General features: G+C 42.8%; 1 protein-coding gene across 1 annotated transcript in view; it reads left to right on the forward strand.

Annotated features, from left to right (window-relative positions):
* The window catches only part of FKBP5 (FKBP prolyl isomerase 5), a 92669-nt gene extending 83543 nt beyond the window's left edge, over window positions 1-9126 (forward strand). The window contains exon 11 of the mRNA XM_060231555.1: window positions 8001-9126. Within this exon, the coding sequence (XP_060087538.1) occupies window positions 8001-8105 (105 nt within the window). The 3' untranslated portion in view covers window positions 8106-9126. The remainder of the gene's footprint in view (window positions 1-8000) is intronic.
* The last annotated feature ends 13130 nt before the right edge of the window (window positions 9127-22256 follow it).

Raw genomic sequence — 22256 nt, forward strand, 5'->3', positions numbered from 1 at the left:
ATAATGGAGAATTGATCCGTGGCTATCTGGGACTCTGGAGGGGACTGTATTTTGAGGTAGAGGCACCAAAATTTCAGCACAGCATCCAGTACCTCTCCCCAAAATACTCCCCAAGTTTCAAAATGATTGGACCAGGGAGTCCGATTCTATGAGCCACAAAAGAAGGTGCCCCTATCCTTCATTATTTCTTATGAAAGGAAGGCATTTTAAAAGGTGTGCTGTCCCTTTAAATGTTATGACCAGAACTCCCTTTGGAGTTCAGTTATGCTTGTCACACCCTTGCTCCTGGCTCCACCCCTAAAGTCCCCAGATATTTCTTGAATTGGACTTGACAACCCTAGGGCAGGCCGTGGCAGCAGCAGTGGTGGCAAAACCGGTCCCTGGTGCCAAAAAGGTTGGGGACCACTGCTGTAGACCACAGAGCCAAACTTCCTGCAAAAGCATGGAAGGTATTATCCCAATAGTACCTACCCCTTTTCAAGAGGGAGAAACTTGTAGAGCGGCCAGTAGGATTTCCTAGCTCCTAATCCAAAGACGTTGCCTCTTGCTTTAACAGGACTGGAGCAACAAGATATTACATGGGAATGGTGATTCCTGTTCCACTGTTAACAGTAATCAATTTATTTTCTTGGACCTGTTGTGAAACTGAACTGAGGTCTTTCTTGCTGAGAATGGAGCAGAAGTTTCTGCATGTTTTTTTCCCCATTCTACAGCTACTTCCACAAGGAGTCTCAGTGTAGCTCTCATTGCTGCTGAGAATGCAAAGGTATTCACACTGACAATGAGTTTCCACATAGCAGGGTTTTTTCTGAACTTTTTTTTCCTTATCCCCTGCTGTGTCTATTGTTTCTAACACTTTAGGCATTCTTTTTAACCAGTAATTATGCCTCAGTAAAACTATAATGAATTGTTGCAATGACATACTATTTCCTAGACTTCATTTTTTAAAAGTAAGATTCTATTCTTTTTTGTTTTATAGTTATATGGTGAAGTGTTCAGGCTGCATATTGTCCTTTGTAATGCCACAGAAAAGGGATGAGACATTAAAAAAAACTTGTAAAAGCTTAGTAAAATTATAATGAACTGTTGTAATGACATACTAATTCCCACACTTCATTTTTTAAAAGTAAGATTCTATTTTTTTTTTTGTTTTATAGTTGTATGGTGAAGTGTTCAGGCTGCATATTGTTTGTAACGCCACAGAAAAGGGATGAGACATTTTTTTTAAAAAAAGCTTGGAACTAGTATATTATTGCAACAGATAGTTGTTATTACGCTGTAGCGATCTGCCAATTACTGGTTTTTTTTTAAATGACCATATGGGGGAAAGGCAAACATCAGGGCTACAGTAAGGAAAATGGTGCTGGTGTGGTCAGTCACCTGCAAAAATGTAAACCTTCCCATCTATACAGTGTCTAAAGGTGTTTTGACTGTGATCTTTCCAAAAAGGTCATACTGAATTAGGGGAAAACAAAGAAGCAAGTTGAACAAAGAGGAACATGTGAATGTTCTCCAAAACAGTACTGCTGTCAAGAAGCCAACGCAGAACAAAACATCTGTGTAGAAATAAATCAGGCGCTTCTAAACCTGGCAAAATATTTTGTTTCTACTGTCCAATTTTTCCTTGATTTTTAAACTGCAGCAATCACTTCTACAATCACTAAACAATTATCTGAAAGAGCAGTTTCAATATGGATCCTTTTCAACTAGGACTAGGCATAATTTACATTTTTATGTGAGAACTATGTAGTCTGTTTCCCAGAGCTTAGTGATTGGAAAAGTCTATAAAATATCCTTCAGCATTTTCTTTCTGTTAAGGTTGATGATGAAATCTATTGGTGGAAATCTGCAGGTATGTGTCTTGTAATAGATGTGTGCTGATGTTGTTATAATGCAGATTCTCATTGAGGCAGTAAACATTCATCAGGCTCTACCAGTTATCAGCCAAAGTATATGTGACATTGGGGATCATTATCTCTAATCTCCCGGTCTGTTTTTCATTTAAAACTCATCCATAGCTCTGGAGGGGATTAACCATTATCTATCTCCCATGTACTACTTCTCCAATCAACTTTCCTGAGCTACGGTTAGCCCTGATAGTAGGGAAAAGATAGACATCTATTTCACGCTGCTTTTTCTCCAGCTAGAGCCAAAAGCAGCTTGTGGGAGGGTGAAGTGTTAATCCCTTCCCAAGAGCCCTAGTCTCAATCCAAATCACCTTCTTCTCTCCCCCCCACACCATGCTTTTTAGGGTTAAAGTATTTGCAATATATTTTGTAGTTTGGTTTTCAGGCTGCATCTAGGAGAATGCTCTTTCCATACAAAAATGTTTCCTGCATCTTGTGAACTAGCACGTCTCAGAGAAAGCTAAACTGAAACCCTTCTCCTTGATATTTATTTATTTGATTCCTAGCCTACCCTCCCCTCAGGGCAGGTTACAATAATATAGTTAAAACATAGAGAAAACAATCATAAAACCCAATAAGCATCAATCTATCAAAAACAATAAAAAACAATTGGACCCCTGCCTGAAGAAAGCAAAGCCATTCCTCTCCCCCTTCAGTTTGTTTGGCCTTATTTGCACATTGCAGATGATGAGTAAGCTGGATGTGAGTTGAAGATGGTACATCTTGGGGAGCTGGCAGCAGTGGTGGAAGATTTCTGGTCTGCTTCTTGAGAAGAGCTTACCCTGGCACAATACAGGAAGGAGATGGCTCATAGTGACTGGGACACAGCTCATAGTGGCTCATAGTGACTGGGACACATCTCACAGAGGTCTGAGAGGAGCAGAACAGGGCAGAGCAGCTGGAGAAGTTGCTGGGAATTTCTGAGTGTTGGAAGACTTCATTCTGAGCTTGTGGGGCTGCCTAAAATTCTGAGGTGTGATAGCAGGGGAACTTTGTTTGGTTGAGTGGGCTAAAAAGGAGAAAGAGATTGAGAGTGATTGCTGCTGATTGCTGAGGAGTGCCTCTGCTCCACCCTCTTTGCATTTTAAGCTGCACCTTGCCGAAGGGCGAGCCAAAGGGCGAGAGCTAAAGGGCTCTTGGCCTGTGGCTCTTTGCCTGGGGGCTCCCTAAGGACCAGGAACCTAAGGACCAGGAACTCAGATCCCTGATTTCCTTGTTCTCCCAATAAGGTAAGTTAAGGTAAGGTAAGTTGACCCTCCAGAGGGGGAGCCACTTAAACAAACAGCATTTAAAGAGGACCGTATATTTTTATATATATATATATATATATATATATATATATATATATATATATATATATATATATATATATATATATATATATATATATATATATATATATATATAATGAAGATAGAATGCCAGCAGGGGGTTGGGGGCTTTCCAGTGTTTTGCACTGAGTGTCACATGTACGACTATCTGCCCAAAGGACAGAAGTCTTGGGTGTGTGCTCGCTGCAAGGAGCTCCTGGTCCTCAGGGAACGAGTTCGTACCCTTGAGGCCGAGGTGACTGCCCTGGAGAAGCAGAGATGGTCAGTTAGGCACTTGGGGAAGACTCTCGGGGGCATATTAGATGAGCCCCGTTCTGAACGTTGCATCCCCGTCGCTGCCAGGGAGCATGAGGGTCGAGAGGGAACAGGGCACCAGACTGAGGATAAGGGGAATGCGCCCTCAGAAGGGACCTCTTCTTCGGTTGGTGAGCGGAAATCCTTTCGCGCCAAGGAACCATCCCTGAGCAGAGGGAGAGGTGGGGTTTTGGTAGTTGGTGATTCGATCCTTAGGCAAGTAGACAGCCGGGTGGCGAAACCGCATACTGACCATATGGTGACTTGCCTGCCTGGTGCGAAGGTAGCGGACATTACGCGTATAATAGATAGGCTGATAGACAGTGCTGGGGAGGAGCCTGTGGTTGTGGTGCATGTTGACACCAATGATGTGGGGAAATGCAGTCGTGAGGTCCTGCAGGAAAAATTTAGGCTGCTAGGCGGGAGACTTAAGGCCAGGACCTCCAAGGTAGCCTTCTCAGAAGTGCTACCTGTTCCACATTCAGGGCAGGAGAGACAGGCACAAATTAGAAGTCTCAATGTGTGGATGAGACGATGGTGTAAGGAGGAAGGGTTTAAGTTTGTTAGACACTGGGATGCTTTCTGGAACAAGCGGGAGCTGTACAAAAGAGACGGTCTCCACTTGTCCCCGGATGGAACCAGGCTGCTGGCGCTTAAAATCAAAAAGGTGGCAGAGCAGTTTTTAAACTAAATCTTGGGGGAAAGCCGACAGGAGATGAAATGTCTCTGGTTCGGGAGGACTCGTCTCAAAGAGATGAAGGGTTGGCTGCTGTTGTTCTACCGGGTAACGGACCAGAGTTGTCCACTGTGAAGGTGACAAACAGTATGGACTGTCTGCCAGAGTCTAGAGGCGGCAGGAGGAAGGTGGCGGGCCTAGCTTGCCTGGGAAATTATAGGTGTTTGTATGCAAATGCTAGAAGTGTTCGAAGTAAAATTGGTGAATTGGAATGATTAGTGTTGGGAGAAAACATAGACATTGTGGGAATTTCAGAAACTTGGTGGAATGAGGAGAATCAGTGGGACACGGTGATTCCTGGATATAAGTTATATCGGAAGGATAGGGAGGGAAGGGTTGGAGGTGGGGTAGCTCTGTATGTCAGAGAGGATATACAGTCCAGTAAGACTGAGGTCAGAGAATTAGATTCACTTTTAGAAATGCTTTGGGTTGAAATAGAGGGCCCAAAAGGAAATTTAACTATGGGAGTTTGTTATCGCCCACCAAATCAAAAGAGAGAGGACGATTATAATATGATGGAAGGCTTAAAGATAGTGGCTAAACGTAAAAACTGTGTCGTAATAGGTGATTTTAACTACCCGCAGATAGATTGGGTCAATATGTGTTCTGGTAGAGAGAAAGAGATTGAGTTTCTAGATGCTCTCAATGACTGTGCTATGGAGCAGATGGTCTCAGAAGCTACCAGGGGTGGGGTGATCCTGGATTTGGTCCTAAGTAATGCCCAAGACTTGGTGAGAGATGTAAAAGTGATTGCGCCTCTTGGGAGCAGTGACCATAATGTTATTGATTTCACCGTTTGTATAAATAGGGAGTTGTCCAAAAAGACCGCCACAACCACGTTTAACTTTAAAAGGGGTAAATACACTGAGATGAGGAGGCATGTGAGGAGGAAACTGAAAGGAAAGGTACATATGGTCAAAACCCTTGGGGCAGCTTGGACACTATTTAAAACTATAATCCTAGAAGCTCAGATAAAATACATGCCACAAGTTAGGAAAGGCACAAACAGGCATAAGAAAAGGCCTGCGTGGTTAACAAACAAAGTAATGGAAGCTGTAAAAGGTAAGAAGGACTCCTTTAAGCGGTGGAAAACCAGTCCAAGTGAGATTAGTAAAAGGGAACACAGGCTGTGGCAAATCAAATGCAAGACTGTGATCAGGCAGGCAAAAAGGGACTATGAGGAGCATATTGCAAAAAACATAAAGACCAACAATAAAAATTTCTTCAAATATATTAGAAGTAGGAAACCAGCCAGGGAGGCAGTGGGGCCCTTGGATGACCATGGGGTAAAAGGATTACTGAAGGAGGATAGGGAAATGGCTGAGAAGCTGAATAAATTTTTTGCCTCCGTCTTCACTGTGGAAGACGAGAACTTTTTGCCCGCCACAGAACCACTAATTTTGGAAGGGGTGTTGAAAGACCTGAGTCAGATTGAGGTGACAAAAGAGGAGGTCCTACAACTGATAGACATATTAAAAACTAATAAGTCACCGGGTCCGGATGGCATACATCTGAGAGTTCTGAAAGAACTCAAAGTTGAACTTGTGGATCTTCTAACAAAAATCTGTAATCTTTCATTGAAATCTGCCTCCGTTCCTGAGGACTGGAAGGTAGCAAAAGTCACCCCCATCTTTAAAAAGGGTTCCAGAGGAGATCCGGGAAATTACAGGCCAGTCAGTCTGACTTCAATACCGGGAAAGTTGGTAGAAACCATTATCAAAGACAATGAGTAGGCACATTGATGAACACAGGTTATTGAGGAAGACTCAGCATGGTTTCTGCAAGGGAAGATCTTGCCTCACTAACCTGTTACATTTCTTTGAGGGGGTGAACAAACATGTGGGCAAAGGAGACCCGATAGATTTTGTTTACCTTGACTTCCAGAAAGCTATAAAGTTCCTCATCAAAGGCTCATTAGAAAGCTTGAGAGTCATGGAGTAAAAGGACAGGTCCTCTTGTGGATCAAAAACTGGCTGAGTAATAGGAAGCAGAGAGTGAGTATAAATGGGCAGTCTTCGCAGTGGAGGAAGGTAAGCAGTGGGGTGCCGCAGGGCTCGGTACTGGGTCCCATGCTCTTTAACTTGTTCATAAATGATTTAGAGTTGGGAGTGAGCAGTGAAGTGGCCAAGTTTGCGGATGACACTAAATTGTTCAGGGTGGTGAGAACCAGAGAGGATTGTGAGGCACTCCAAAGGGATCTGTTGAGGCTGGGTGAGTGGGCGTCAACGTGGCAGATGCGGTTCAATGTGGCCAAGTGCAAAGTAATGCACATTGGGGCCAAGAATCCCAGCTACAAATACAAGTTGATGGGGTGTGAACTGGCAGAGACTGACCAAGAGAGAGATCTTGGGGTCGTGGTAGATAACTCACTAAAAATGTCAAGACAGTGTGCGTTTGCAATAAAAAAGGCCAACGCCATGCTGGGAATTATTAGGAAGGGAACTGAAAACAAATCAGCCAGTATCATAATGCCCCTGTATAAATCGATGGTGCGGTCTCATTTGGAGTACTGTGTGCAGTTCTGGTCGCCGGACCTCAAAAAGGATATTATAGCATTGGAGAAAGTCCAGAAAAGGGCAACTAGAATGATTAAAGGGCTGGAGTACTTTCCCTATGAAGAAAGGTTGAAACGCTTGGGGCTCTTTAGCTTGGAGAAACGTCGACTGCGGGGTGACATGATAGAGGTTTACAAGATAATGCATGGGATGGAGAAAGTAGAGAAAGAAGTACTTTTCTCCCTTTCTCACAATACAAGAACTCGTGGGTATTCGATGAAATTGCTGAGCAGACAGGTTAAAACGGATAAAAGGAAGTACTTCTTCACCCAAAGGGTGATTAACATGTGGAATTCACTGCCACAGGAGGTGATGGCGGCCACAAGTATAGCCACCTTCAAGAGGGGTTTAGATAAAAATATGGAGCAGAGGTCCATCAGTGGCTATTAGCCACAGTGTGTGTGTATATATAAAAATTTTTCCCACTGTGTGACACAGAGTATTGGACTGGATGGGCCGTTGGCCTGATCCAACATGGTTTCTCTTATGTTCTTATGTTCTTTTGTCATATCACAAGAGAGGAAGGGGTTTTTTGTACGGAGAAGCATTCCATATTTGGCTGTCTCTTTTTTGACATTAAATGACACAAACCAAAGAATGTTAAATGTATTTAAGTCACATTAAAAGCAGTGAGTTTGAATATGTGGGATTCTACTCAGACATGTTCATCTTGGGGTTTAGTGTAGGAAATAGTTAATTTGGTAGTCTCCTAAAACCTTGGTGTTTGCTTTGCATCTATTGTTCAAGAATAGTAATGAATTAATGCAACTCTTAGGGATACAGAACTGACTTTTCTGGGTGGAGAGAAGGCTTCAGATAAAAATTTGATCATTGAGAGTACACATCCTTTTATTATCTGAGTTCTTCTTGCATGCAAAGTGAATAATTGGGTAGTTTACACATTCTGCTCCTATCCTTCCAGTTCTTCCTATATAGAAAGTTCAGAGACTGTAAGAATTTTACTACTTTCCTTGCATTTTCTATTTCGAGTCTCTTGTGCCCAACTTTACTACGAACAACTATGTAATTGGATTTTTAAACTAATGCTAGCAAGTAATTTTTTCTACATTATCCTTTTGGGGTTGAACATTTTAAGATTTTTCAAAAATTGTGCTTTATGAACTTTTGCTTATTCCCCTTGGTTAATCTCACAAAATATATTTACTGTTGATTACAGGAAGAGGCCAGTAAAACCACAGGAGAGAAGGGAGACCCAGCGTCTTCTGAAATTGGGCTAGAGAAGACAGTAACTGAAGGCAAAGAATCAGAAGGCCATGTATGACTGCATGGCAGAAAGACAATCCTCCTAAACTCAGCCTGCACTCAAACAGGTTTCTGAAGAACTCAGAATGCAACAGTGTTTATTGTAAAGCTTGTTACAGTAGGCATCATTGTGGAAGCAAAAAGCCTATCCAGCAGCTTCACAAGAAACTATCAAATCATCATTACTGTTATGAGCATGCTCAGCAGTGGAATGAGTAGAGGGACAGTGTGGGACCACTCCAAGTGGAACAAATGGTTTAAAAACAACAACACCACAATGGCTAGAGAAGTTTGTTTTTACTGCAATGGTTCAGTAGAACTCCAGTTTGCATCAGATCTCCAGACAGTGACCAGGGCTCCATAAAATGAGTTAGCATATTTAGGAACTGTCTGCTGAATAATTTTGGCATTGCGTTTGGTTGTACTATAGTAGCACCACATGGATTGTATGTTATCTGTCTTTTTAAAAAATCCACAAAGTGCTATCACCAGTAGGCATTGTTCTAGAATCAAATGGAGAACATTTTTATGGACTTGAAAGCCAGACTCCCAGGATCTTGTTATCTTAGATTTCAAATGGGATTTTGTATCACAAACTGGTTTCTTGGGAAGCTCAATAGTTTTATTCTTAACTGATTGCTTGCTGGAAACAGCCCTTCCCCTGATGTTTGTGCATTGCAGTAGCATACATACCAACTTGTGTACAAGTGTATTTCTTCTCTCCCTGCTCTTCCATTGGCCAAATAAGATGATTAGCATTGTTGGTTTTGATAGTGCTAGAAACCTACTTTGGGGGGATGGTGGACACCTGTATTGAATTAGGTGCCCTCTTCTCCCCCTCCCCCCACTGGAAGGTGACAAGGATATCCACAGATCTGTCATGCTAAACTGGGGCAAATTTATGCAGTGATGGACTTATTTACAGCATACTTACACCTTTCTAAAGGGTATTTGGGATTCCTCTTCTGAAATACTGCAGTATCATTGATTGGGATATAACAACATTTCTTTTCAATAAATTATTAGCTCTTCTAACAATGCAGCTGTGCATTTTCCTACCACTTTAAATGTGTTAAGGAAGGAAGTTTGTAATTCGGCCTTAAAATTCTTGTTCATTCAAGGGGTATGTATTTTAAATTCTTGTTAGAATCTTGGATGGGATATTTTCCTCTGAAGTTGTGACTTTTTTATTTTTCGGAGAGCAGAGGATCCGTTCTGCATACTACAAATGACTTTTAGAAGATGTTTTCATCTTGATCCAATGGCATTGACTTCAATGGACTTAGAAAGGTGTGTTTGTTTAGGATGACATTGTAAGTTCCTCTGAAGTGAAACAAATTGAACTAATTTGGTTGCAGCTAGCTTGTCCTGTTGCTTTTAATGGTGCTCATGCATGCCTAACTTTCTTTGCACTTGGACCAGTAAGTTTACTGATTTGCAGGGCTTTTTTCATAGAAAAAGCCCAGCAGGAACTCATTAGAATATTAGGCCACACACCCTGACATCACCATTGTTTTGCACATGGCTTTTTTGCAAGAAAAGCCCAGCAGAAACTCATTTGCATATTAGGCCACACCCCCTGATGCCAAACCAGCTGGAACTACGTTCCTGTGTGTTTCTGCTCCAAAAAAAGCCCTGCTGATTTGTAATGGAACATATTCACAGGATACTGCTGTAGCTCCATCATAGTCTAGGTAGGGCATTCTACTTTTGTAGGGACAACATTGCTAATTTTTAGTTTGCAAAGGGGAGTTAACATTTTGAATATAATTGTTCTGTCAGTTTTTGTTCTGTTAAAATGCAATTCCTCTTCTTATTTCCTTCTGTTCCTGCTGGGAACAACATCTCTCCCCACCCTCTGAATATGTTTGTTTATTAAACAAAATAGAAACAAAACCTTAAAAAGAAATGTCCAAATCATACAGAAAAATGAACCATTATCTTACATAATACAGAGGTACCAATTTTCTTACAAGGAAGAACAGAGGAAGTATACCAGTATCAATTACTAAGTAACAGTTATCTGTTAGGCTATACATTCCATTTATGTATCAACAATAATATTAAATTAGTTTAACTGTTTAATAAAATAGATAGGTAGATTGGCTGTTAGCAAGAGATAGCTGAGATGCCCCAGTGAATAGGCACCACTTTCAAAGCGGTGCCTTTTTGAGCCAGCTCCCGGCAAGCTGGGGGCAACTCGGGGGCAGGACGGGAACAGGAGGCAGATGTGTGTGTGTGGACGTGCTTTTTTGATCTGCCTGCCTCCTGTCCCTGGGGCAGCTTTAAACGCCTGTCTATTTTCACCCATAGTATTTAAAATATGTTCCAGGTTTTGTTGGAAATCTGTTGCATACTGCATTTAAGGTTCCTTTCTACTCTCCTAAAACCTGTTTCTATGGTAAACAAGCCATTTAGTCAATTTATGTGCTCATGTTCATCAACCCATTTCAAAATAACAACTTGTGGTTGTGTCATGTGGTGAGCCTTCCAGAACTTCATTGAGCAATCCTTAACATGGCTCACTAATCTTTCCTGTCTTCTCATATCTCTGTTCAGTTATTCCCAAGGTTTGGATGGCTGTCTCAATTTCCCACCAATTTGCCTGCTTAATAGAATTTTGCTGAGGATATCTGATAGTCTAGCTGCTGTGGTTCAGAAACTTGAATCTCTGCAGGTGCATGTTCAAGTAACTTCCTGTTTTGCAGTCCTATAGAGCTGTAATCTAGTCTTGGTTTTATGTCTGTTGGGAAATCAAGATAACTGCACCTACCTCAGTACAGTGGTTTTCATTTTGTTCTGGGACACAGCCATTTTATATTCAGTTATACTAAACTCAAGTAGAACTCTTCAGAAACTGTTCTATAGTGAATGGCCATTTAGCAACCTAAAGCCTTCTCAGTTGTCATGCATTTGTCAGAATCTCCTGTTGAGAATAGACACAACAGCAGCAGCCTTCTTAGACTAAGTTTTCAAAATGCTAAAACTTTGCAGGTCTCAATTACTCCTCTATTACTTGTTACGTTCCCTCTCTAGAGATTTTATAGAACATTTTCTTCACCTGTTTCCTCAATGCCATATGAATCTGTTTTATGCTGAATCAGAAAATTGATTCATTTAGCTAAATAACTTCCACATGGACTTCCATAACTCTCCAAGATCTCAAGCAAGGAATTTTCCTTGCCTTTCCACACAAGGCAACTTTTTATTTGAAAACTGGAACATGGGCTCTTCTGCCTGCAAAGCACTTGGGCTTTCAATAAGATACGGCTCTTCCCCAAATTCAGTCTAAATTAAACATGTGATTTCAACCTGACATTTACCCAGACACAGGTCCTTGACAAATAGGCATATGTACATACACACGGGATGTACATACGTTCATTGTAACATGAGAACAGGGCTACTTTTCTTAGATAGAATAACCCAAAACTTTAAAATTTTAATACATGAAAGAGCAGGCAGGGGGGTAATCCACCCCCAGTCTCATACTGCAACAATTTTTTTTCTTTAAAACCCCAAATGTCACTCACTCTTCTTGCTTTGTGGAACTAATTGAGAAAATAACTCCGGACAGTGCGAGGTACACATTCCAGAGGTCTGTGACATGAAGATAGTTGAAATGAACTACTCAGGGATAAAATTCTTCTCCCCCCAGTACATTTCTGAGGCCTCTGTATATCTTTAAAACTTTGAAATAGAAAGAGATAAGTTATTATCTCAGACTTTTTTTAAGTGAAAGAAATCCATGGAGGATAGGTCTGTTAATGCCATTTACCTAAGTTAACGAAATGGCGCTTTCTTGTTCATAGATAAGGTGCCTTCATTTAGCAAATGCTAGTGAAAACTTCAGGAAATTCTTCCCCATTTTGCCCCGTTTGCAAGCTTCCAGAAACATCTGGAAAGAGAATGTGGTGGTATATAGATCTTCATCTGAATGCAAGAAATCAATTTTAATATTGTATTTGTATGAATTGAGGAGCCTCTGCAGTTAGCTTTGCTTTGTATGTAGAGACATGTACTCCCCACTCAAGTCTGTGGGTTTGCTTTAAACAGGGTTACTTTCTCCCGTGAGGTGAAATGGGAAGCCTGCTTGCAGAGGAACTCAGTGTGTATAAGGGAACGTCTCTGGCAGAGTAGAATTACTAGACTGATAGCAATAGTGTTTAGAGAAGAATAGCATTCAGGGATACAAAAGGAAATGCCGCTAGCACAGTTATGGTGTAAAAAATAACATAAGGATTCTGGAGGCAAAAATCTAAAGTTCACTTCAAACATTTAACACAGTTTCTCTGTGTTAATTAATAGGAGTTGGGGGTTGGGAGTAATTTACTAGTCTACCATTGAAGGGCTACTGACTTTTCAACAATAGGAGGACAAGCCAGCAATGGGAACTGAATGCTTATATCCTCCTTCCTTCCCCACAGTCAACCACATGCAACTTCTGGCTTTGCTAAGAACAAAGCTTGTGATACAGTGGCTGGTTGTGTGTTCTTTCCAGAGGTCAAGGACTATAAGTGGTAAGAAAGAACTGCACATTCAGCTCCTGTAGCAAGCCTTGTGTCAAATGCAACTACGTGCAGGGCATTCTTTCAGGGACACTTGGCCATTTGAGTACTTGCCAAGAGACAAACAACTGAATAAAATATTAAAGTACAAAGCTGCTATAAAAATGTGAATGGTCTGGTTTTGCTCCTGATACATGTGTTAGGAATCCAGAAAGCCCATACATGTGATGGCTTCCTGATGGTCTTATATTTGTACTACTAAACATTTACCTCACTTATAATTTGCTACAGCTGCACACTGAATCTATGGCAAGCATCTCCCAGACTCTGATCCATCCCTCACTGGTTTTCAGCCTTGGAGTGAAATAGAAACATCATACCTTTTAATGCTCTTTTTCCCTGACATGAGTTGTTATCTCTGTGTCAGAAATGCATAACATGTAAAGTGGCCTTGAAAAAGAGCTGGGAGGTTGAGTGCTTCTATTACCATTTACAGAGAAAATAGTCAAGTGGGTTAACTACCTCAAGTTCAGAAACCCTTTGCGTTTCTCTTCTTCTTTGGGAAGATGCCTTGCCCCAGTTATGCAAGGCAGTACTACCAAATAATCTGTAACAAACTACTTTCAACTTAGCTACAGCACTTTAAGGAACCAGGGAAGGGGAATGGTAATGTACACTGAAGTGTCCTTGTAATTTGTTTCAAGTACAGCAAAAGCCCAGACACCATGGCCTTAAAGATGAAGTTCATTCACTATCTTTTTCTTTATTCATTCCTGCTTTGCCAAAAACTGCAAGTTTTTTCCATATCCACCTATTTTCACATAACTGACCTGGAGGTATTGCTGTACAGATACCTGAACTCTATCTCCCATTCTGCTGAAGGCAAATCCAATCTATTGCTGCAAGTGATCTGTGTTCCTTTCAGTAACTGAATGAAAGAAGTTTAGATGGAGCCATATGAGTTGAAGAGTGTGTTTGGCATGTGTTCTGTGGATGAAGATGCTTGATATTGATGAAGTATTCCTGTCATACTCAGTACAAACATACCTTAAGAAAACTGGTTTTGCGAGTTCAGTGTGGATAAAGACCAAACTACAAATTAAGTGGAAAATCTATGATTCCATCTCCTGACGTTTTTCTTTAACATGAAATGCTTCATTTTAATGTTAAAGAACAGAACAAGAGATCCAGGTACAAACTTCCTTTGTCGGATGTAGTTTGGCCCACAGCTTGACCTGAGGAACACCTAGCTGTTCAGGGTGCTGATTTGACTAGTGGTAGTAACAACCCAAACACTCCATGTCCCCCCGCCCCCTGAAAACTGCCTGAAGCATGAGGGGAGGACAAGGGACAGGACTGAGCCAGCATTTTGTTGATATATACATCATGCAAGCAGCAATGCTGAACTTGTATCACAAGTGGACAATTCATGGTGACTGTGTGTCTACACCCTGTGAGGCTCCTTTCCTTGTTACATCCATCTGATATAAGGGATCCTTGGAGTCTGGTAATTTTGCATGCCTAATTGTAATTACACCATAGAATAGTTATCAATTGGAAGATAACTGTGCATTAAAGAAAGTCCAACTTGTTCCCGCACATGCACACATTTATGTTGATTGAACTCAAAGGCAGTTGAAAACAAGCATGGTGTTTTTTTTCTTCCTGAGTGAGCATCATATAAACAACTGTGGATTCCGATGTGGTATGGATATCCAAATTTTAGTCTTTTCTTTTTTTGTCCAATGCCAGGGTCTTGGTGTATAAAGAAGAGGTTTCTGGTAAATTTTTATGATGTAAAGACCAACCTGGCAGCACTGACCCATGTGTATCACTAAAGCACAGCACAACAATAATACAATTCTAGTGTGATCTAGGTTTGCTGAGTGAAGGATAAAGAAATGAGAGTAATTTTGAATAAATGGAAATCTTGCTGATCAAGAGGCTTATTGTATACAGCCAAGACAGCATGTCATTGGTATGGCTCAGAAGTGGATTGATCCAAAGTGTTCTAGTGACCTGTATGTCCTTGGAGGTGGGGACTTCTCATAATGCCTGTTACGATGACTTAAAGCACTTACCAGTGTGGGGGAAACTCTTAAAACCCCACTTGTGTCAAAACATGAAACAAAAAATAAAATCTGATTTTTTTCCATCTTTTGGTTTGAGTCTTTCTATATCCCTTTACTAATACCCTATAACCACAAGTTACTGCCTCCAAATCTTAGGCCACCCATTCCCTTTATCAGATTGCTAGCCCAGAGGCATTTTCTAACTGCTCTCTGCCCACTGTTTAGTGCAGCAGATAAAATCTCTGTTTCTTAATAGTTTCCTCCATTCACCTAGCATAAAAACCGCAATATGTGCCATAGAAAGGTTGATTTTTTTAAAAACCCAGAAGATTCTTTCTCCTGCTTCAGAGGAATGGATAACTTGCTGTTGGGGAGGAGGAAGGCAGAGACAGATTCTACTAGTATCACACTCATTTATAGATTAGTTGCAAATTTTAGGTGGCTAGCTACATGTAGGTACTGTTCTTCTTATTGCTGTGTGCCACTGTGTTTAGCTGCATGAGCTGGTTGACCAGAGCTGGGCATGTACCTCATTAGGAGGGACACTCATGCTCCAACTAGCAGGCCCTAATTTCCCTAATCACTTCACAGGTGAGAAGCTATTGTGAAAGTCTCTTCTCTGGGGTGCTCATCAACTGTGAGACCCAGAGAGATACCCACAAACCTTGAGCCCTTTTCAGGTTTGTAGGAAAATCCGTCTTGCCCATTCACAGTTCCAGTCACTGGATTTAAGTATTCAGAGACTGACCAACTTTGCTAATAAAATATAAAATAGTGTGGTTCGCACTTTACTGGAAAGTTATTGTGAACTAAAAGTATAGTGTGATTGTTGTGTATGTGATCTAAAATGTAACTATTATATGGAGTTCTTGCCTGGCTCATTGGAGCCTGTAGGACTGAGCTTGGGGACTCAGGAACAATAGGCAGCAGGATCCAAATCCCTGCTGCCCTGCTCCAATAATGAGCCCCCTGCTGGTTTGAATGTCTAATAGCATGCTAGCTCGGGAACTTTGAGTGTATATATAATTGGCCTCGTTGGCCCAGTCTTCAGTCTAGTAGTGCAGCCACTTACTATGCTATACTCAATAAAGAGCTTGTTATCACTACCTCCTGGACTCATCCATGCATAGAACCCACTATATTACAGTGATATAGAAATTATATTTGTGGTGTTTGACCTATGATAACCCATTTACACGTAAATCTTTGCACTGACACATGTAATAGAGTCAAGTGTCTTGTGGCAACTGTAAAAAAAAAATATTACACCACCATTTGTTTTGCATTAGGACTCTCTAATCTGCTTGCAATGCTAAGATAGCTGCCATCTAGATTCTACAAAGATGCCCTGATACACTGCACAGTAAGATAGCTAGATTCAAGTCCAGTAGCACTTAGAGACCAACAATTTTCAGGATATGTTTTCGAGATTCAAAGTTCCCTTCAGATTTGTAAGGCAGGTGATAGATACATAGCTCAATGTGTTGTTTTGCATATGCTGCTGCACATTCCATGTACCTTTTTGGACCCTCAACCCAATCCCTTCCCCCCACCCCCCTGCCATGCTGTTATAATCAAATGAAGGTCTAAGGCTCAAATCAAAGTGCATAGTTACTTGGCAGTCATTAAATCCAACAGGAAGGCCTTGGTATCCATTTAATTCTTTTACCATCATTCCTCCCAAGATCATAGGGCAGTGTATTCTCCCCTCTTTGTATTCTCAGCATATTCTCCCCTCAGTGTATTCTCCCCTCCCCATTTTAGCCTTACAACAACCCAATATGGTAGGGGAGCAAAAATAACACGCCCAAAGTAAGCTTTGTGGCTGAGTGAGGATTTGAACCCAGTTCTTCCCACTCCTAGTCTACCCTACTACTCTGTATATGCTGGATTGCAAATAAGCATATGCTCATTCTGCTCATCAGTTATGCTCTACAGGAATAACTATGTCAAGACTGAAGTCATTGCAACACAGTAACTTCCAGTTCCTAAAGTACATGGCTCAGAATGAAATTGCAAGCTAAACATTATTCTCATCAGAAAATACAGGGAGTGTTTGGTAGTAGTGTAAAAGAGAGCTGAGGTCCTTTATCCTCCCCACTCTTGCAGTCTACACCACCAATTTCCTTTCCTGTAAGGTAAGGAGCTAATTTTTTAAAAGCCATATGGCTATCACCACCACCACCACCATCATCATCTTTTATATATAATTCCCCTGTCATGGCGGCAAATCTCAGCTCCCTCATTGGTTGGATGTGGGGTATCAACTATTGGCTAATGAAGCTGTCACCATCTCTGGCCTCCCATTGGCTGACTCCCCTGCTCCCACCTACTGCAGCCCCAGGAATGTTGAACAAGCTACCAAAATAATTTTATCTCAGAGGCAGACACATCTCTGATGCTTCTTTGTCTTTATCTTCTTTTTTTCTGTCAACCAGCCTCAGAAAGGCCTGCCACTCTGCTATGGCCTCACAAAAGGCATCACGGCCACCACTGGCAACAGATCTCTGCTGCCTCATCAATGGCCCTCACAGACAGCCTCCTCAGAGGACATGGCTGTCCCACCTTTACTGTCTTTCCTGCCCCTTTCCTGTCACTCTCTCTCTCCCTCCTCCCCTCAGGAGATCGGGAAGCCTCACAAGGTTGTTGTTGGGGGGGAGGAATGAGGAGAATGATGTAAACTGCTTTGGTCTTGCCCCCCCCCTGGTGAAGAAAGACTGTCCTTTTCCTATGTAGAAGATGTAGGTTTGCCAACTCCCAAGTTAGGAAATTCCTGGAGATTTAAGGGATGGGGCTTGGAGAGGATGGAGTTTAAGGAGGGGTGGGACCTCAGACAGATACAATGCTATTTCCTCCTGGGGAACCAATGTTGACAATCTCCAGGTGAGTCTGGAGATCACTAAGAATTACAACAGATCTCCAGATCAGCTTCCCTTGAGGCCACTCACCCAGAAGCCTTTAGTGATACCTTTCCTGGTTGATGGGAAATTCCTGGAGATTCTGTGGTGGAGTTTGAGGAGGGCAGAGGAGTTAGAGCTTCAGAATGGGATCTGCAAGACACAGGTTCTTACTGTGGAAGCTGACTGGGTGATTTTTGACCAGTCACAGACTTCCAGACTAACCTGCCTCACAGGGTTGTTGTTCAGATCAAATAGGGGGAGAGGAGAATGATATAAGCTGCTTTGGTTTCCACACACACCAACACACACACACACTGTGAAGAAAGACTGTTCTTTTCCTATGTAGAGGCTGCAGGGAGGGGGAAGGCGATGGAAACCTGAAGTCAGAGGGGGAGATAAAGGGAAGAAGAGTTGCCAACTCCAGGCAAGGAAATTCCTGAAGATTTAAGGGCTGGGGCCTGGAGGGGGTGGGGTTTGAGGAGGGGGGGGAACCACTGTTGCCAATCATCAGGTGAGGGCTGGAGATCACTCAGAATTACAACTCTCCAGATGGCAGAGTTCAGCTCACTTTGAGGTGGGGGGGAGTGAATGCCTTCACTTGGATGGTTGGAAAGACAGCAAGGGGGGCACTCGCCCAGAACCTCCTTCTAAAACCCATTGTATTTTTCTTCACAATGGGCTTTACTTCTAGTAGATAATAATACTCTAATGGTGGTGGCCAAATGGAGCATTCCCATTGGCTGACGGATGCACTGAACAAACCATTGGCCCATCAAGCATCAGTCACCATCTCTGGGTTCCCATTCGCTAGGGTTGCCAAGTCCAATTCAAGAAATATCTGGGGACTTTGGGGGTGGAGCCAGGAGACTTTGGGGGTGGAGCCAGGAGATGTTAGGGGTGGAGCCAAGATCAAGGCTGTGACGACCCTGAAGGGGGGGAGGGCCTCCAAACCGGGGGATCCCCTGACCCCACCTGGGGATTGGCAACCCTACTGGCCAGCAGGGAAGGCAAAGAGGGCCTCTCCCTCCGGCTACCAGCGCAGCGCAGCTCCCCTCCCACCAGCCTTCCGCATCACCCCCGGCCTTACCCAGTCCTTGGCTCGGAAGGCCAGCACGCCTCCGCCACAGCCATGCCCAGTTCAGCGCGCCTCCGCCGCAGGCATGCCCAGTTCAGCGCGCCTCCGCCACAGCCATGCTCAGTTCAGCGCCGCCGCCGCCTCCTTCTCCTCTGAGGCCAGCCCAGCATGCCCCTTGCCACCCGCGCAGCCATAGGCCCAGCAGAGGGGCCGGGCGGAGAAGCAAAGCAGGCCAGGCGGAGAAGTGAAGCAGGCCCACGCAGGCCACCTTTGCCCCTGCAGAGAGTGGAGGGGCAGGGCGCAAGTCCGGCCTGCTCCTGCTCCTCCAGCGTTGCTGCTCAGGATCCTAGAAGGACCCAGATTCGGGGCTTGCCACGCTTCTCCATAGCTGCTCCTCCGAGATGGGCTGAGGCTGAGCCCATCTCGGAGGAGCAGCTACGGAGAAGAGGCAGCAGCAGCGCAGCCTCCCCCCGCTTCCGTTTTTTGGGGGAGCGGGGGAAGAGGCTGGAAAAACTGGGGTCCCCCGCCAGGGCGGGAGGGTTGGGAAGCCTACCATTCGCTGATTCCCCTGTTCCCTGCCTACTGTAGGTCCAGGAACACTGAACAAACTACCAAAACAGTCTTACCTCAGAGACAGACACACCTGTGATGTTTCTCTGTGTCCTCTCCATCAACCAGCCTCAGAAAGGACTGCCACTCTACTGTGGCCTCATGAAGCATTTCCTCAGAGGCAATGGTGGCCACCTCTTTCCTGCCACTCCCTCCTTCCCTTCTCTCCTCATCCTTGCCCCACGACAGATAAGGTTTGGGCCATTGGGAAAGCTGCTAGCCAGAGGATGTTGCTTCTGTCAGTAAAGGGAGAGCCCTCAGCTGAATATAATACCATAGAGTCCACCCTCCAAAGCAGTTATTTTCTCCAGGGGGAGAGAGATTTGTTGTCTGGAGCTCAGCTGTGATCCCAGGACATCTTTAGGCTCTACCTGGAGGGTGGCTACCCTAGGTCTGGCAGCACCCTCTGGGCGACTTTATGCTACCCAGCTAGCATTACTTAACTAGGCCTGGCTGCTTGCAGCAGCCCCCCCCAACCCCATGACAGCCAGTGTGACTTAGCAGTTGCCAACTCCAGGTTGGCAAATTTCTAGAGATTTGAGGGGTGGAGCCTGGAGATAGGACCTCATACAGGTATAATGCCATAGACTCCACCTTCCAAATCAGTTATTTCCTCTTGGGGAAACATTGTTGCCAATCTCCAGGTGAGGGCTGGCGATCACTCAGAATTACAACTGCTTTCCAGAGGGCAGAGATCAGCTCCTTGAGATGGGAGGGGGGAGTGAATGCCTTTACTTGAATGGGTGGGAAGACAGCAAGGGTGGGGGGCAGTTGCCAAGAGCCTCTTTCTTTACAATGAGTCTTATTCTTAGTAGTAACCAGAAAAAAGCACAAAGGGAAAAAGCCCAAAGAAAAAACCCCATGGACATAAATGCTCACAGGAAAAAAGCCACCATGGAAACATGCCCACATGGAAAAATATGTAAAGCACCACAGATGTTTATAATTGTGGATAACCATTAATAATATTTTGTTGTTATTTTAGGATTAAAATAAGTCATATTCACATGCAACAAAAAGTGACCATTTTGGTATTTTTATATTTTTTTAGGATTAAAATATATCATATTAACATGCAACAAGAAGTGACCATTTTGTTATCAATGAACTTTATTAAAAAGGAAAAACAATAACAACAGAAATTAAACCCTACATAGAAATATATATTTAAATAAAATTAAATACTTTAACTTTATTAATTTACAATTTGTCAAACGTTTTAATGTTAACACATTGTGGTACACCCAGTGACCATGACAAAAGACTATCTAACCCTAATAGTAAAAGCAACAATTATTTAACAATAACGCAAATATAATTTTTCATTACAAATTAGCCAATCTCTTTAAGCATCTAAGTTTATCTTCCACTTGCTCATATTGTTGCACAGAAGTGGCAACCATATCATGTAGTGCCTCATATTTCCTCTTTTCTACCTCTAGGCGACCTGCCTGTGCATTGGCCAACGTTAGTTTGTGACAAGCAGTCCATCAAATAAAAGACCATACACTGTGATGACTGAAATGGAACAAGGAATTAAGAGCATTGTGCCCTGACAACAGTTTATCTGGAATCAATAGCTTCATTATTTCAAACATTCTATTATAGGTGTCCATCATGTTCTTTTTTTTAAGTAAAATGTAAATACATGGTGGATATGAATTACCCACCTTGGCATGCCATGTGTACAGTTGGTAAAATATATTTGGCACTTTATCAAAGGTGCCATCTCCATAGATGGTATCTTTGTTTAATTCAAGCATAAGATCTTTATCAGGAGAGCCAGTCTGGTGTAGTGGTTAAGTTCTCCTTATCTGGGAGAACCGGGTTTGATTCCCCACTCCTCCACTTGCATCTGCTAGCATGGCCTTGGGTCAGCCATAGCTCTGGCAGAGGTTGTCCTTGAAAGGGCAGCTGCTATGAGAGCCCTCTCCAGCCCCACCCACCTCACAGGGTGTCTGTTGTGAGGGAGGAAGGTAAAGGAGATTGTGAGCTGCTCTGAGACTCTTCAGAGTGGAGGGTGGGATACAAATCCAATATCATCTTCTTCTTATCACCTAAAACCAAAATTCTGTCTGGATTTTTCCACACCGGTATCGTGAAGAATCAGTTGCCTATACTTTTCAGGAATGCCAAAATGTATGGTTTTGGGGTTAGGCAAATTACTGCCTGCTCTGTGATAGCTTCTCTTTCTTATATAGCAGAAATAGTTAAGACCTTATAGGTCTAAGAGAAGCTAAGTAGGACTAACTCTGGCAAGTATCTGGAAGGAAGAAATCAATAAACATAGCTGGAATTAATAAAAAAAAATTGTATAATGGAGAATTAATCCACTGGTATCTCTGGAGGGGCTGTTTTTTGAGGTAGATGCACCAAATTTGCGGCATAGCATTCAGTGCCTCTACCCAAAATGCCCTCCAAAGTTCAAAAGGATTGGACCAGGGGATCCAATTCTATGAGCCCCAAAAGAAGGTGCTCCTATCATTCATTATTTCCTATGGAGGGAAGGCACTTTAAAGGAGTGTGGTCCCTTTAGATGTGATGGTCAGAACTTCTTTTGGAGTTCAGTTGTGCTTGTCACAACCTTGCTTCTGGCTCCACCCCCAAAGTTCCCAGATATTTCTTGAATTGGTTTTGGCAACCCTAGTCCCTATTCCATGGCAACCCTAATTTATAATCCACAATTATAAACATCGATGGTGCTTTACATATTTTTCCATGAAAGCTTCTTTCCATTTGGGCTTCTTTCAGTATGGGCGTTTTCCATGTGGGCTTCTTTCCATGTGGGCATTTTTCCATGTGAGCATGTTTCCATGGAGGCTTTTTTCCTGTGAGCATTTATGTCCATTTTTCTTTGCGCTTTTTTTCCTAGAACCAGTTTTTTCTTGAATTGTTTCCATGGGGGCTTTTTTCCTGTGAGCATTTATGTCTGTGGGTTTTTTCTTTGGGCCTTTTTCCTTTGGAATTGTTTCCACATTCCTAGAACCATTCCTAGTATGGTAATAA

The sequence above is a fragment of the Heteronotia binoei genome, chromosome 2 (genome assembly GCF_032191835.1).
Source record: "Heteronotia binoei isolate CCM8104 ecotype False Entrance Well chromosome 2, APGP_CSIRO_Hbin_v1, whole genome shotgun sequence".
Lineage (NCBI taxonomy): Eukaryota > Metazoa > Chordata > Lepidosauria > Squamata > Gekkonidae > Heteronotia > Heteronotia binoei.